General features: G+C 35.1%; 1 protein-coding gene across 4 annotated transcripts in view; it reads right to left on the minus strand.

Annotated features, from left to right (window-relative positions):
- The window catches only part of LOC129732419 (inositol-trisphosphate 3-kinase A-like), a 167,715-nt gene that overhangs the window by 19,060 nt on the left and 130,879 nt on the right, over window positions 1-17,776 (minus strand). For all 4 annotated transcript variants that reach the window (XM_055693305.1, XM_055693303.1, XM_055693302.1 and 1 more), the window contains exon 3: window positions 8,001-8,177. In XM_055693305.1, coding sequence (XP_055549280.1) covers window positions 8,001-8,177 — 177 coding nt within the window. The remainder of the gene's footprint in view (window positions 1-8,000; window positions 8,178-17,776) is intronic.

The raw sequence follows: 17,776 nt of genomic DNA on the forward strand, positions 1-17,776 counted from the left end.
CTGAAAAAGGTAATAGAGAGAGAATAATGTTAATTCGGTGGAAACATCAACTGATACTGAAAAATAAATTCAAAGTTTTCAAATCTGCGAATTCCAAACCACACAGCATTTCATTATTTATTTCCTGTAAAAAGTGAATCTGACACTTACGTGCGTTAACTCGTGCTACGATGACTGCGGAAATCCAATTTCACACAAGCTTCATTAGCAATGATATTCAATCTTTGCTCCCCGGATCCTGTTATGACATTTGTTGTTCGTAATTTCGGTAATTTTTTTGCACACTCTTGAATGCAATTTCATCTTATTATTTGAGGCTAACAAGCTAATTACATACAACGAAAAATTCTTTTTAAAACTTTTGCAAATCTTTCAGGTTAGTAAGTATTTTACTTCGACACATTTGCGGTAATAACTATTCAACGTTATAAATTAGTAATCAACCAATGAATGCTACTGTTTCGGAATAAACATATTGCAGATCAGTAGTTTGTGATAGAGTAAAAGTGTCTAAGACGCCACTTATAAAAAGAAATGTTGAGATTTTGATTTAGTTTGACGATAAACAAAAAAATTTTATTTGTGTTTTAAAAGTGACAAAGCATTTTACAATTAATTTACAAGTAATCCAAAATTTATATTACAAGTTTATCTAAATATCACCCATTAATTTTTACCTTAGAAACTAATTCAAAAAGCGGGTAATGTATGTAATTTTACGAGTATCCGAGAAATGAACGAGAACAGAAAGTGTGACTTAGACTTTTCCTCATTAAAATTTTCCTCATCCAGCCGGGATACGAACCCGATAACTCCAGCATGGTGTTTTGCCTAATTAAGGTACTGGGAAGGTAATTTTCTCTTCGAATAATTTTAATGAAATATGAAAACATTAAAAATTAATAAATTTAAATTCGGATACAATCAACATTAAAGCAAATTGAATTTGAATAAAATTATTGTTAAACTAGAACATATACAGGAGTTATTTAATTAAGACGAAAACATGGTAAAATTCAAATTCAATCTCAAATAATGATGTAATGCCATCTGGCTAAGTTCATCCTGAATCTCTTTTTTTTTTTATTCTCGCTTATTTTCCGTCGGTCTAGTTCCGCCATTGTTGTGGCCAATCACCGACGCCCAGGGAGGCGACTCCACACCCAGGACCCTAACTCACGACCCGTTTATTAACGGACCGGCGCCAACGGCTTTACTTCCTCATGCGATGGAAGGCGTGATCCCAGAGATTTTTCGCCTCAGAAAATCTCCCGGTGTCGGCTAGGATTGAATCTAGACCAGTTGGGTTGGTTGTGAGTGGATCACGCCACCTCACAACCATCGACACCTATGTCGGCGGTGGGATTCGAACCCAGGCGTCGAGCGTGGTTGAGGGAGACGTTACCAACCACACTAGGCCCCCGCTCCATCCTGAATCTCTTATTCTGGTTTCAGTCCAGGTGCTTTGTTTCTATTCCGTGTCAGTTTTTTGTCATTTTTGTGCAATTTCGCGTTTTTCGTGTCACTTAAAATACCGTTTTCTTATCTGTTCTTTTCGCTTTTGTGACGTTTTGGGTTTTTTGTGCCAGAAATATATCATTTTTGTACTATTTCTATTTTGTTTTTGTATCTTTTTGTGCCGTTTTTGTGTCTTGATTTTGTCTAATTTAGTATCACTTTTATGTAACTTATTTTTGTATAATTTCGGTGTTAATTATGTGATATTTTTGGGTTATTTGTTTAGTTCTACTGTGAACTTTAAACCGATTTTAGGTCAAATTTTGTACCACTTTTTAACTATGTTTGTGTTATTTAGTAACTCTTTTGTTCCATGTTGCGTTATTTCTGGATCGTTTCAGCTCATGTCTGTGCAAATATAGTTTCATCTCAATGTCTTTATAATATATCTTTCTGTCTCCTTTATGTCATTTTTGTGAATGCTTAATGTCATTTTTGCTTTTTTACCATTGTTATGATTTCATCATTTTTGTGTCAATGTTTAATCACTTTGTGTTAATGTTTAATCACTTTGTGTTATTGTTTAATCACTTCTGCACCACTTTGTGTTATAATGATAATAATTTTGTGTTATTGAAACACCATTGAAATTTTTGTTTTTTTTTATACTTTCTCGAATTATTTCTGCGTTATTTCTGCACCATTTTTGTTTCCTTATATTTTTATTCCATTTTTACTAACATCCTACTTTCATCTATTTTTTCGTAACTTTTCTCTTTATCGCTACTTCTATTTCAGTTTTTTGTCCTTTTTTTAATTTTTCTGAAGTTATATACAATACCTTTGTTGTGCCATTTTTTAACCATTTGATGACACTTTAACATCATACCTGTGTTCCTTTTTGTGTGCTAATTAAATTTTTTTTTCTACCAATTTTTGCATCATTTTTATGTTAATTTTTTTGTGTCACTTTTGGTGTTTTCGTACTAAAAATGTTCCATGTTTGAGGTAATTTTGAGTTTTGCGGCTATTTTATTTCTGTTTTGTTTTTAGATTTTATTTCTGAACTCCAGCCCTTGTTTTCTTGTTTTTGTCGCACTCAAGCTCATTTTGTTTAATTATCTTTTATTGTTTTATTTTTCTTTATTTTGTATCAATTTTTATACCATTTTTGCGGCATGTTTTGTGTCATTATAGCATTATTTCAAGGTCGTTTTTAAATTATTTTTGTGCCTATTCTGTACCATTTTTATATCATTTTTTTGTCGTTTATGTTTTATTTTGTGAATCATTTTTCAGTCATCTTTGTATTATGTATGGGTAATTTTTGTACCATGATTGAACCATTTTCGTGTCATTTTAGTGTCGTATCAGTTTTAGTTATTTTTGTTTTATTTTTGGGTCCGTTTTGCGGCTCTTTGCGTCAATTTCTGTTATTTCTGTGTCATTTTTGTTTCGTATCCGTATCCGTCCAGTTCAAGTCTAGGTTTTTTTTTGTCACATTTGGTCAAAATTTTGTCGTTCTATCGCTCGTTTATTTTATTTTTGTCTTATGTTTTCCTATCATTTTGTTCATAATTTTTGTATTAATCGGTACATACATACAACGTTTACAGTCTTGTGTTAGTCTTAAGTCAGGGGTGGACATCTGACATTGCGCTGAATGACGAGCAGAGTTCTGCTTCAAACCGGTCGACGGTACAGGTGCATTTCAATTTCTTTACTTGTTAGATTCAGTGATAAGTGTTGGTGTGTGGTTCTTGGTATCGTTTGTCAATTCATTCATTGTTTTGTCAATTTTACAACACTGTTTGTGTTTTGTGTTGGTACTTTTTATGCATCTTTTTTGAGCCATTTTTGTATAAGCTATGTCTTTTCTGTGGCTTTTTGTTATACTCGTGTTATTATTGTACCAATTTTGGATCAGTTTTCGTCTCAATTTGGACCAATTATTGACGTAGAATACGTCTTACCGCAACATTCTGAGATAGGGGTGCTAATTGAAATACCGAAAACATAGAAAGCGTCACGAAAGTCGTCCAATTTTAAATGTTAATTACTCAGTCAGTTTTCAACGGTTTTCCTTTTTACTTTTACCAAAATGCGGAAATTTGGGATTTTATGATGCTCTTACTATTGTACTATTGAAAAATGAAGAGCTTTGCTTTGAACACAGATTTCTATCAATCAGAGCTGAAAAAAGCCGAATACCACCCAATGATGACACCCCGTTAAGCATACAGACGCGAGGCATACGGACGCGAGGCTTAGTACGCTAGGCATAATGGACGGCAGGCATACGGACACGAGGCATATGGACGCGAGGCCGAATGGAATCGTGGCCGAATGGACGCGAGGTCGGATGAACGCGAGGCCGAATGGACACAAAGCCGAGGGGAAGTGAGCCGGAATACGGTATTATCGTTATCATCATCACAGCCCTTTTTTAATAACATGTATTTCGCTTCAGAGTGACATTTTCTAACCTACTGCGAGTGTATTTTCTAACCTATTGCCAGAAATAAATTGATTTTAAACTGGATGTTGTAATTCTACGTCAACTTTGCGGACGTGTCTCATACACAACTTCTATAACTTTTTTCTTACGTTAGCCCACTTTAGTCTTTGATCTCATTTTTGTCTTAAATATTCTTATCAATTTAATGTATTTTTATCACTTTGATGACAATGTTAGGGACCGTTTAATAATTACGTAAGCAAATAGGGGGGAGGGGTGTGTGCAATTTTCTTACGCTATCTTACAAGGGAGAAAGGGGGGTGAATTAATTTTCTTACGTAAGCAAAACATTGTTAATGAAACTGTTCAAATAACCATGTTCATGGAAGTGTGGACGCTAAAATTCATAAAAAGAAAATTACGGGAGGATGATTAACTCGAATTAAGGTCAGAAGAGGAAACAAAGTATTGTACTGGCTTTAGGATGATAAAACTAAAATAAAAATCTATATATGCTGGCAGTAAGATCTTACTAAGGGGAAGGGGGGGGGGATTTAAAAAATCTTACGATGTCTTACAAGGGATGGAGGGGGGGTTGAAAAAGTGGAAAATATGCTTACGTAATTATTGAACGGCCCCTTATTCATAAATTTTCATCATTTTTTGACGTAAAACTACGTCTTTCGGAAAGCTTCTAAGAGAAGGTGTAAAATAAAAACGTGAAATCGAAACGTGTTGTAGTTTTTTTCTAATTTCAAATACTTTTATGATTAATTTTATGACAAAAACTGTTGTACTGTTGAAAAATGTCGAGCCAAGTATTGAACGCAAATTCCTACCGATTAGAGTTAAGCATAAGAGTATTTTACGAACCGGGATCTAGATGTCAGAAATCAACACCAGATTCCATTCTAAATTCGAAGATGGCTGTTTTCGGTTTCATAAAATAAAAAAACAGCAAAATACTAGACAACACGGGTATCCTCGGGATCTGGATGAAGCCCAGAGGCCAAAATCGACTTTTGAAGGCCAAGGTAATATAGGTTATATTTTTTTTTTGTCAATTTAGTGTATGTTTTTTACCATTTTTATTTCGAATTTTATTTATATTTCATGTGGGTTTTGTAACATTTTATGTTTTAGTATGTATTATTTTTGTATCATTTCTAAGATTAGACACCAATGCTGTGCCAGTGCACAATGGTATAGAAACCTAATCTAGGGAAAAACTTGGGTATAGAGCCCTATATCAATATTTCAGAGAAAAACTGTCTTCTACAAAGTTGTTGCATATGATGAAGCGCTTATTGAAAAATTATCAAAAAGAGGGTGACCCAAACTTTTTTTTCAATTTTCACCTTTAAACTGTCTTCGAGCGACTTTTAGGGCTTTTTAAGAGAAACAATTTGCAATGCTTTCATCGCGCAGATCTCAATTCTTCTCAAAGTTATTGATGTTTTTAATCGAAAAATAAGCGTTTTTCAATCGTTTGTCATTCTTTTTGGGGCAAACCTAAAGGATATCCCTATATTCTATTTCGGGATTGGTCGCGCAAAGTGCTTCAATTGTGATCGAAATTGCAGGGATGGAATAATAACTTTTTTATCCTTTCAATCTTTTTCTATTTTTTTTAATTTTTTAATCACCGCACAGTCCGTGCTCGCCGGGTTCTCGTTATTTTTAAGTCTTGGGGTTTTTGCATCAATTTTTGTTATTTTCGTGTAATTTTCGTGTAATTTTTGTTCCTTTTTCGTGTCATTTTTTGTATTTTTTTAATTATTCAGATCTTTTTTGCTCTGAATTTGTATTATTATTGTGGCATTTTTGAATCATTTTTTTGTATTTTTTTTTCGCATTCATTTTGTACCATTTTTGTTTCGTCTTTATTCATTTCCATTGAATATTTTATCTTACTTTTGTCCATTTTTTGTCACTTTTTCTCATTTTTGCGTTTTTGAAATATTCTTTAAGTTTTTTCTAATTCTAATTAAATTTTCATACTGTTTTCGTAGAGTCTTATTTGCAAATAAGGATTATTTCAGTGTCGTTTTTATATCATTTTTGACCATTTTGACAATGTGCTATTTATGTAACTTTTCAAAATATTTTTAAATATTTTCTGTATTATTGTTATTATAAACCAATTATTGTGTGATTTTTTAATCATTTTTATGTACGTTTTTCAATTTTTTCGTTTCGTTTATGTGTCATTTCTATACTATTTTTGTGTCATTATTTGTTGATAATTTTTCGCCTATTTTGTGTACGTTTAGTATCATTTAATCTTTTTATTCTGGATTTTATTTTTATTCTCGTACCAATTTTGTGTTCTATTTTTTTGTTTCCATTTCCATATCAATTCCTTGTTGATTTCAATGTGTTTTTTGGTCATTTTTGTTCCATAGTATTTTGTCTTGTTTTTGAGTTGATACATTTTCAATTTGGTTTTTTTTCCTTCATGAGTCTTATAACAGTTTGCGCCATTTTAATGTTTGTACCAATGTTGAATTTCTTTTTCATAATATTGTGTTCCTTTTTGCGTGGTATTTTTGTGTCGCCCCGAGCAGTTTTAAAGTTTTTTTAACTTGTACCAATTTTGTATATGATTTTAATGTCATTTTGTATTGTTTATATATTATTTTATACAGTAAGGTCTTTTTTACACGAGGGATGCGTTCCAAATTTGTATAGGATCGCGTAAAAAAAGACTTTTATGAGTTGCGAATATAACGAAGAAAATCGTTTTAAAATGTTTGAAACTTGTTTGAATATGATAGTGGTCAATCTAGAGATCAAAATTCAATATTTTAAATTTTCAGTATTTACACAGAAAAATGTGAATTTTCTTGTAAACTGGTATATGGTACCTAGGGGCCTGAAACGGAAAACGTGATTGAAATGAGGTCGATATCTTTTACCGTTTTTGAGTAATAAAGAAAAGAAAAGCAACTCGCGTAAAAAAAGACCTTACTGTATTCTTTTTTGTGGCATTTTTGTTGTTTAAAATATTAATTTGTAATTTTGTTTCAGTTCTGTACCATTTTTTTGGATCCTATTTTTTTTGTTTTTGTACCAGTTTTTTTGTTGTTTTTTTTTTTTTTGGGTTACTAATGTATTATTTATGAGTTATATTTAGGTTTTGTGTCTTCTTTGTGGATGTGTCGATTTGTTGTGTAATTTGTTATTCGTTTTCGACTCACTTTAGTTTTATTTGTCTTACTGTTGTCAGCTTGTTTTAAATTCACTTTGTCACATTCTGGTCTTTTTTCTTTTCTTTTGTTTTGTCTTATGTTTACTTTTCAGTTTGTATCGTTTTTATGATTATTCTGTATCACTTTGGTGTGAATGTGACATTTCACAGTATTCATTCACTGTTAATTTTTGCCATTCTACATTATAAATATGTTAAAGTTCAATTCATCTCTGTAATAATTTTGTACCAGCTCTGTGCCATTTTCATTTTTCTTTATTTTTGTGTCATTTTGCAACATTTTGTGTTAATATTCGTGTTATTTTTGTTTCGTTTTTCGTTTGTATCTATTTCAAACTATTTTCGTCTGTATCTATTTTAAGCAATTTACATAAAGTTGTGGATTCTTTTTAAGGATGTTGTGTTTCAAGTTTTATTATTTTTATGTTTTTATTCTACTATTTTTGTTTCGTTTTTGTCTCAATATAGCTTGAATGTTTTCTTACAATGGCCCATTACTGGATATATTTTTGTCGCACTCGGTCCCATTTTTGTCCTTTCATCTCTTTATTGTCTAATGTTTTTTTTTTATCAATTTGTATCAACTATTAATACTGTTGTATCATTTTTTTATTTGTTATGGTTCAGTTTTGTGTTTTTTTTTGTGTCAAGCTGTGCTATTTTTTAAGTTTTTTTGTACACTTTTTTGTCATATTTCGTTCATTGTTCGTGGATGTTTGTTTCCAAGCGATGTAGTAATTTGCTACAAAACTACTTTCGTAGTAACAAACAAGTGTCGTAGTGAAAAAATTTCATTTTTCTGCCCAATGTCAGGTATACGAAGCCTTTTAATTTGTGCTTGTACTACACCTAAGAAAAAACTAGATCTCTTACCTTGAAGCATTTCTCCTCCTTGGGGCACAGCTTCTTTAGCACTGTGCCCTGGTCCGGACCGGCTTTGAAATTGCCCTGGTGCCCAGCAAGCTGCACCCAAGGGTAGCGTTGTTTCTTGTAGGTCTGGAAGAACGGTGTCCACTGGACGATATTTCGCAGCTTTCGCCATCCCGAGGGCTACAAAACAAAGATAGAAGCAAAAACAGCAAGTTAGTATATGCAGAGTACAATGTAGTGGGCGAAATCTGATCCCAATTGGTTGCAGTGCTTTGGTTGTTCATTTTACGCAAAAGCTTTACGTAAGCCAGACACGGCACGGTCACCGAATAGGAAAACAAATCAACCACGAAGGTGTGACAAACCGTAAAGCTGCAAAACTAGATCACCGGAACGCGATGTGATGCGATCAGATTGAGATGCATTTGGAAATTGCGTCGTTTAGAATGCGGTTTTATTTTGCTACGGGTTTTTTTTTCACTCAGCAACAATCTGGTTATTTAGCCACTCTGGAGTGATCTAGCGGAATCGAGCCTAGGTACACCCTTGAGGAGTATAATATTGATATGCGAAGTAGCTTGCTGTAATTAACACACCGTACGTCATGTAACTAGAAACTCGATGGTTCGTAACTTAAAACTTGACCCACAACAAATGTCATCCATATAGGCAGCCGATGTGGAACAGCTGTCAGCTTCGGTTTGTCACCGAGAAATCATAAACAGTGTGAACAAATTTGATACATAGCTTTTTAATCAGTTGGTAAAGAAATTGTAAATTTTGTTTTGAATATGTTTAAAGTTGATAAACTCTTTTTTTATTATCGAGCAGATGTACGAGAAAAGAATTTGAAAATGGAATTCCCAGAACACTCCAATTTTTCAATTGCGATTCATGTGGACATCAGTCAACGAAGATGTACAAAGAATTGCCTCAGACTTTGAACTGAGAAATAGTTCACAAAAATTGAAAACAACATATGCGTCTCCTTTTTAACAGAGTCGATGGAGACGCAGCATTCCATTCACAAAGATTTCAAAATGAGTTCCGTAAACCGTAAAGGAAATAACATTTTGTTTGCAGTGACTTATTATGGAATTGATAGTAAATTTCTTCAGCAATTGGAACAAAACTGCTCAGATACAAATCCTCCTATGACGCAAAGTTCAACATATCTTTGCTGCTTTTCTCCTAGAACGATTTTATCATGAAATCCGAATTACTAAGCGACTTCAGCAACGTGTCCCCCTTTTTCTGTGACAAAAAGTATTGTGACAAAAAGTATGTATATTAAAAGACAGATCACACGTTGGGAAAAGTCATTTGGTCTTACCTATTTTTGGATTAGAATAAAACTTTGCTTTGTCTCAATTTTTTTTTTATTTTTCCATATCTTGACGATAGTTGAAAAATTGTAAATGTTATGGCACATAATGCGTAGACTTTTAATTTAATAGCATTTGATGCAGTTCCATATTATTATAGTGAAATTTTCTAGTTTTTTTTCAAGAGATTTCAGAAGATTTTTTTTTTGGAACTTGTTGAACAATCTACAACTTTAATTAATTAAGAAAAATCATCCACCTTATTCTGCTCGTATTTTTAGGAGATTTCGATATGATGTTATAAGCTTCGCTTAACAATTCGCTTGTTCAACAATTTTACTTGTTTGTTACAATTGAAACCCATCTAAACATGATGACGAAAAAATATTTCCGGTTTTTAAACAATTTCATTTGTTATTGAATAATACTTGGTAGTGAAAAAGTAAGTTGTTTAATGTGTAAGGATAAAATTCGGCTTGAAAAAGACTATTTGAAAGATGTAAAAAGATGAAAAACAAATCGTAAAAAAGGTATTGAATAAAACGTTGCTCAGACAATATGAATAATAATAATATATTGAGTTTATTACCTGATTAGTCAGTGATCTTTGGCGCTTTTGAGAAGCTTAAAATAATGGAAATCAGGCTACCTGGATTCCACGCATTGAAATCCCTTTTCATACCTAAAAAAGATAACAACGCATGGCCCCTGGATAAAAAAGGGTTAACCTGAATTTTATATCGTCAATTTGTCAACGTCAACATGAATTTTATATCGTCAATTTGTCAATGCACTAATTGTTTTTTTTTTTATTTTTATTATTTATTTAAGACGCTTTACCACTGACATGGCATTCGCGTCTATCACTAATTGTGATATAGCATGCTTTTATTTCTTTTCTTCTTTTGCAGACCTGTGTAAATCACAAGTACCCCCTCGCCATAAGTAACATCATTCGAATGATTCCCATACCTTCCGAGTGCTATAAATACGACAAACAATGCAAATTACCCGGTTCGGATTCGCGCACTCGACTAGCGGCGGAGCAGCGCGTGCTTGCAAGTGTACCGAATCGGAAACCACAACGTAACCTCAGAATTTCTAGAGCGCGAATCAAGCGCTTTTTTGATCGACCGATTCCCAATTGCAATCGTTTATTAAATGAATATAATTCCCCTTCTGTCGGGTAATGTACGCGCGAAAATCACCAAAAACAAGGCAGAAATTCCCACCGATTGCCGACGCAACTCGCAACCGGCGTGCAAAACAGAGAGAAAGAAAAAAAAAGAGAGAAGCGGAGCTTTTGGGGGAAAGCGTGTTTCAGCCAGAAGGTATAGTAATGATTGACGTCAAATGTGTGGTTCGCTGCTGGGCTGGGAGTCGAAGAAGCACGCAACTGAACCAAGAAAAACCGGTTTCAGCTGGCAGCAGCATCATTACTATGGCTACAACAAACAATAAAACAGAGAACACTCACCTACTTTTTGACCACTCATACGAGTAAACCGCAAACTCTCAAATGCAAAAAAAATCATGAAAATGTAACACACCAATCAGCTGACGACGGCTGCGAGCACTGGTATGGCATGGGCTGGGGGAAAAAGTGGATCCACCGACCGGAACGCTTCATCCGATCGCTTGCCGACGGACGTCATCGCTAGTAGGTAGCGTGTATTACAATAAGCTAAGAGGCGTGTTTTTGGCATAACAATTAGGCTTTGCAAAGGTGAAACATCTGTTGGGAATTTTTTCCGTGGTAGTTGGTATTAGTTATTCATTATTCGGACCAACGCATCGCGAAGCCGCTGCTGGATCGAGATCGATATGACGCACATCGGAAAAGTGGTGGATTTCACAATTTGGGTTAGAGAACGCGAAGTTTTGCTGATGCGTTCGTTGGTTGGCATAAATATCGCCACTGGCCGACCGTTTGTGATAACATTTTCCGTTTAGATTTGACGTCAACGAGGCGGGATAGAATGCGCCATCATTAGCGGTGATTGCATAATGATAAGTCCCCGGTTTGAGAGACTTGAGACGAGCTTCTTAGCGACAGCGAAAACCGGTAAGGAGCACCCGTTAGTTGCGTATTACATTTACACTGCACAATACGTGATGCTGATGGTATAATTTCGGGTGCTTTTTCCAGTCGAAGAACGGAACGATTGACGTCGAAAAGAGCATCTGCGATAGCCTAACGCCGTGAACTGCACAATTAACGCGTCTGCAAGTTAGTAATTCAATTCGTAAACGAATCAAAGTTCAAATTTGGTTGATTATAATATTCGGCGCGAAATAATAACTGAGAGTTCCGTTTTGCTACTCTCTTGCGTCAATGATAATCTGTTCAGTGAACACAAATTTTCCATGAATTTAAACTGACTTTTGAACACGCATATAGCGGATTACAATTGTTGCCACGGTGTCGTGGTTGCGTGCCCGACTGGAAAAGTATTTCGCAATCTAGAGATCGGCTTATATGCTATACCATAACAGCTTAGAAGCATTTCAATTACTCCACAACTATTCCACCACTGATATCATTATACCTTAAAAAAACAAGTTCGACACTGTCGTGGTTAAATATCAATACCGTTTTTACTTGTGAAGTAACCGATTTTAACCGAATGATTCAGACTCAAAGTAGAAGCGCTGTAGACCACTCTGGACTATTCGCGAAACACACGTGCATACGTATGCCAGCCAGCTGCTGTCATGAAACCAAGCTCCAGTTTTAATCAACTAGACAATTCTTGCAAAGTATTTCCCAGAATGCGCGATCATTTCCGATTCAACCGTGACGCGGCTTAAGCTTAGCTCGTAATCGGTTACTAACGTAATAAAAATCATGCCTGACACCTTTATATAATATTAATAGAATAACAATAATGACAATAATAACAAAAGAGTCCGAAATGCCGCAAATTCGAAAATGTATTTGAAAACAAAATTATTTGTGAGTCACTACCTCTAGGCTCACACGGTGCGCAGAAATTACTAATTCTGTAATCCTCACGCATGTACAATTGTGTTAATAAAATATTTAAGTAAGTTTAGACTATCCAAATTGACCATCATTTAGCTCTGTAGAAAACAAATTACTTGAAAGCTTAATAATGACTCATTTCATCAATCCCTCTTTTTCCGAAAATGTTCATTTCAATGTCTTCTAGTATTATGTATAATTTTACTTCCTCGTAATTCGTAACAATCAAATTTTTATTTCATTGTATATGTGAGAAATTTCCTGCAGTTATAAAAATATTATTTTCTATTTCTGTTTATAATCTCTGCATTTTTAAAATTTAAATTCATCAAACGAATTCTCACAAATATCTTCTGGTCTTAAGGTTCTTCCTTTACCTTACGTAAAAATTTTCTGTCAATAACAATAAAATTCGAGACTTAACCAAATAATTTGTGCCATAGTTTAAACTTGTTCCGTTTTGTACATTTTTTCTATTCGATTCATTTCTATTTGTATCATTTTTTCATGTCTATAATAATTTTATCGAATATTTTGTTATTTTTTGCACTCTTCATAGTTCTCATGCCATTTTTTTCATATCAATCAGTTTTTTCTTTTTTTTTGAATTGGACTTTCTCTTTTACGCTCACCAACTTTCTTTTTTTTCTTTATTCGTTGATATGTTTGATAATGTTCTTTAGGGAAACTGCTTTAATTGCGTAAGGAACGAGTGAAGCAGTGCGCCTGTTTTAAATAGTCGAATCAATACACCCAACGCAAACGGGGAACATTTTATTACTTTAGGGCAATTTTTTATTACTTATTGTGTCTTATGACTGCGCATTATACACAAATTGTAACACACAAAAAGTAATAAAAATTATGACGGCCACACGCTTGTATGTGTTTCTGGAGGAGAACATACAGCCAAGCACCCACCGCAATGCATGTGTTAGCAAGACTTCACTCGCTGCATTTCTATTGATGCAACGATCAGATTCATTTTTGCTTCCCTTCATCCACACATAATGGGAATCTCACCCGTCAACCTCAAATGACTAATTAGAAACACTTTCGTTTCGTCCCCCAGTGTTTACTTGAAATGGAAATATGTAATACTGTCTGACCAGATTTGCCGAAGTTGCGAATATTGTCTGGATAGGCACGAGTATTGTATTTTCAAACAGGTGCAATGAGTTTCCATGAACCAATGAGTATGTGTTTTAGATATCTTGCAGGAAAGCGAATGTTTTTGTTTTTCTCTAACGCAGTTTACAGATCGTGATGTCATTTAAAGACGCATTTCAAGTCTTTGAAATCATCAACGTTTGCATACTCTATGACGGGGAAAATGCTGCTTGGCAGCTCTTGTCATATTTTTTCTCTACTCCGTATGCGAACTTATACACGCACACCGGATGAATTGGAGATTGAAGAAACTTGTAACATGTGCAACATATGCGACGGTGTGTGATTTTTTTTTGCTTGAGATGGAAAGTAAGCAGTTTCGACAGAAAAAATCTTGCATGTGGTTGAAACGACCATTATTAGATAGTCGTACTCTCGTAACACGTGCTAAATTTATGTCAGTATGTGTTGTTACTTGACTGGGGAAGAATTTTATTGCCTTTAAAGTAATAGGTTTGTTACCCAAAAGGCAATTTTGCGCTATTGCTTCTAAAGAAATAAGGAAAAGTTTTGCGTGTATCGACAACTTCAATGACTAGGACAAAATTTATGATTAACTTACGTACACATAGAATACCGCTCAACACAGAAAATCTTCGAATAAACATCAAACGAAAAAAATCAACCAAAAATGTAGCCATTCAGACACTATTCGGGTGCTGAAGAAAAGTAATTCACCTCACACATTTCAAGTATTTCGTCTCAATATGTTCCGTACCCTATCTGTCATTTCAGATGGGAATCTTCTTTGACCCTTCTTAGAAAAACTAGGAGAATATCTTGAATTCCCAAGTTCAGCAGAAGCAGGTTCTTCAACAGTGTTAGGCTCATCGGACGGCGAAACCTCGAAAAGGTTCGGAGAAAATAGTTCGCTGGTCTCTTGAGCATTTCGTACGCGTAGCACTTTTCACCATCTTCATCACAGGCATCTTCCGCGTGCTGCTCTTCGCTTTTGCCACTCCGTTCTGTACTCCCAATTGCTCTTTTGAGTCACAAGCGCAAGCGTGAAGCCAAAGCCGGAGCTGCGAAATTTCGAAACCACAAAATGAAATTGACACATCAGCAATTTAACTTTCAAGTTGTAACTGATATCGAGTGTCACCCGTGTTAATTCTCTTCTAAAAATCATGTCAATGAAAAAAATGATATTGTATGAAAATACTGAGCCGATCCATTGCATGAAATAGATAAATATCTTCATCCTAAAACACATAAGTATCGTAATCAGTGTTACCACTGTCAACTGATTGAAGCTGGAAGTAATTCGTTTTCACCTCGTTTGTACTAAAATAATATCCACAGCATTCAATTTCAACTGATATTCTGTCGCTGACAGTGAAAATTCGCAGCCCTGCTTGTGATAGTTCATTACCCGCGGCGCAAACGAGCGCACGAGTAGACGCACCTCGTCCACGTCCCGGCGTAAGTTTTTACACCCTTGTCGAGCGACACTGAGAGCAATCGCTTGCAATCCAGTATCTTTACCGGCTGAAAGCTGGAATCCTTAAAACGGTCGGTTCCAGCCTCCAGCAGACTTTTGATGGTCAGACTCGTGACTCGAGACTGCGCGATCTGGAATGTACACGTGATAGTCCAGCGTAAAAAGTTCACAAACAGCAATCTTCTTTGCTAACACCCGCAGTTTATTGGCACGAAAATAATTTCGGTTACGGCTGAAAACCGCGTCAGATCCCTACTTATCTGCGTTGTATTCAATGACTCAGGGGCCCTTATATCCTTCCGAGTGTAGCTTTGCCCGATGGATGAGGTGGGGGCAACTTTGCCGACCCGAGACACCTTGTACCCGTCTGTATCGGACTCAAATTTGCACATGCCACTCCGTGCTCCAAACAGTGAGGCCGACACCAGGCGGTGTAGGGAGCATGCTTCAGCTGCTTTCCTACTGGCGATTGTTTTTACAGCGCAGAATCGAACCAAAAAATAACACGTGCCGTACACAAGCTGTGTTGCCAGCAATAGTAACAGATCGAACGTTAAGCGGAATCAAACAAAGCGTACCTGTTTGCTAATATTAAATCGGATAAACTAACAGCGAAGCAGGCAACAACGATCCTGTCTCTTCCGAGATTCACTTCCAACGTTTTGGTATGGTAAGATTCAGCAACATCTTCCTTAAACCTGCACCTTCCAGTTGGTCTTGCGGTACGATGCTGGCCTAACAAGCCAGTCGTCGTAGGTTCGAGTCTCGGCTTGGGAGTGAATGCCAATGTCAGTAGGATCGTAGCGTCAGCCCTGCAATTGTCCTGTACATTGAACAATTGGCTGCGGAGTCTGTGTATAGCAACTAGAAGGTCAATTTCCGAATCCGAATGCAACACCAAGCTTTTGCTTTGCTTTTGATTTAGTAACTGAAAAAAATTAGGCGTGTTGCCAAAAACGGAACGGGGTCTTACTTTTTGTTATTATTATATTTGATTGTTTAAACGTTGACCACGAAATTTACGCGATTAATACGAATTCCAAAATTTACGTGTTTTTATATTTGCCTCCTTGATGCGAGATAACGAATAAAAAACAAATAACAGTGAAGCAACATATAAAAAAAACTTTTGTAACTTGTACTCTACTATGGATGAGTTGGAACAAATGGAATCTATAACAGTTTACAGTAGTTGAGTCAGGCATTGAAGAAAGATATTGTTATCGAGATTCCACTTGCCCCTGTTTACCCTGTGAAGGATTTAGGTAAGGGGCTGGCACCCTTTCAGAATTCAATGAAACTTATAGGCGTGTAGGCCTTACTACCGAAGCAACTTTGGATATAATTTCGAAAACTTACCGGTACTAACATTTGAAAAGGGCTGAAGTTATTTTTTTAACACTATATCTGAATAATGATAGAGAAAAATTTCACAAATGAAACATCCCGAACTTAATTTTTATTGACAAAAGTGGTAGTTCATTAAGCAGAAAGCGAGAAACAAGCGAACTGGAAATAAAATACAGATTTGGTAAAATATACCGCATCCCGACGAGACTTGAACCCGCAATCTCCCTGTCTCCGGCATGGTGTTTTGACCAGATAAACTACGGGGGATGGTGGTACTGTTCCACAATCTATATGCGTATCACATTCCACTGCCGACTTGTTCTATTGCTCATTCCTAACGGCATACACTGCTGTGCAAACGTTATTTATAGACTAAAAGGAATGTCTTATCACACACAAAAGAGTAAGCTGATGCTGATAACTCTAATAGAAGGAATGTCAACGGGTAAAAGCCGTTGTTAAAAATAGAAATTTAGTTCGACGAAGTGGTAGTATATCAGATTTCTTTCAAAATGAACCTTTAAGATAGACAATAGTGTTGCCTAACTCGTTTGAACAAAACAAAGTGGGCACTCTTGAGAACAAAAAAGTTTTTTTAACAAAAACTTTTCACGTGGCACCATACATGTACAATTTTTTTTATAAAATAGCTCGATTTGGCTTGTTCAGCCATAGGTAACTAGATTATCTTTCTAAATTACTTATTTTGAAAGAAATCTGAGATGACTAATTTTTCAATATCCACATTATGTTTTCAAAATGAATATTTTTCAGAGTAATCCTACTGTACTCTCCTACTCTCAAAATATTTTTTTCAATATTTTTAAATGGTAGTTCAGACAATTTCCTAAAAGTCATCCCTTGAAAACTTTTCTCTATCTTTTATTATTATTTGGGTTTTTTTTTAATTATAGACGCTTCAACAATAAAGGTCATTTGCGTCTTATTATTATTTAGATACATCAATTTATAACAGTGAATCACGCCCTCTTCAAATGTTAGTAAAGATAAATTAAAAAAAAGGCGAAGTGGCCTAAGGTAACAAGGCCTACACACACACAAGTACAAACAAGTTTCATTGAATTCTAAGAGGGTGCTGCCAACATCGAGTCGAGTTGGCGAAATCCTTCCTATATGATGGTAAAGTTATCGAAAAAAGAAACTAATATACTCTTTAACTTTGTAAGAAAAGTCCTGGAAATGTGTGGTCTTTGGCGAAAACATGTGTTTTCTCAACGTTTTCTTGTAAAATGCAACTAACAAAAGTTAGGTACAAAAAAACTATATTCTAAATATTTTTTTGAAAAATTATATAACTCTGCACTAAATAAAGTTGGGAATTTTATTCATTAGGCAGTTGCACTTAAGCTTTGCCAAGTAAACCATTCCTTTATCACCTAACATAAAAAGTTAGTTATTTTTTTTTATTTTTATCATGGAAAGCTTTAAAAACTTCTGATACATGGAGATTATGCGGGTCATACATAAAACTAATTGTTTTGAAGGC

Source organism: Wyeomyia smithii, chromosome 3, assembly GCF_029784165.1.
Source record: "Wyeomyia smithii strain HCP4-BCI-WySm-NY-G18 chromosome 3, ASM2978416v1, whole genome shotgun sequence".
Classification (NCBI taxonomy): Eukaryota; Metazoa; Arthropoda; class Insecta; order Diptera; family Culicidae; genus Wyeomyia; species Wyeomyia smithii.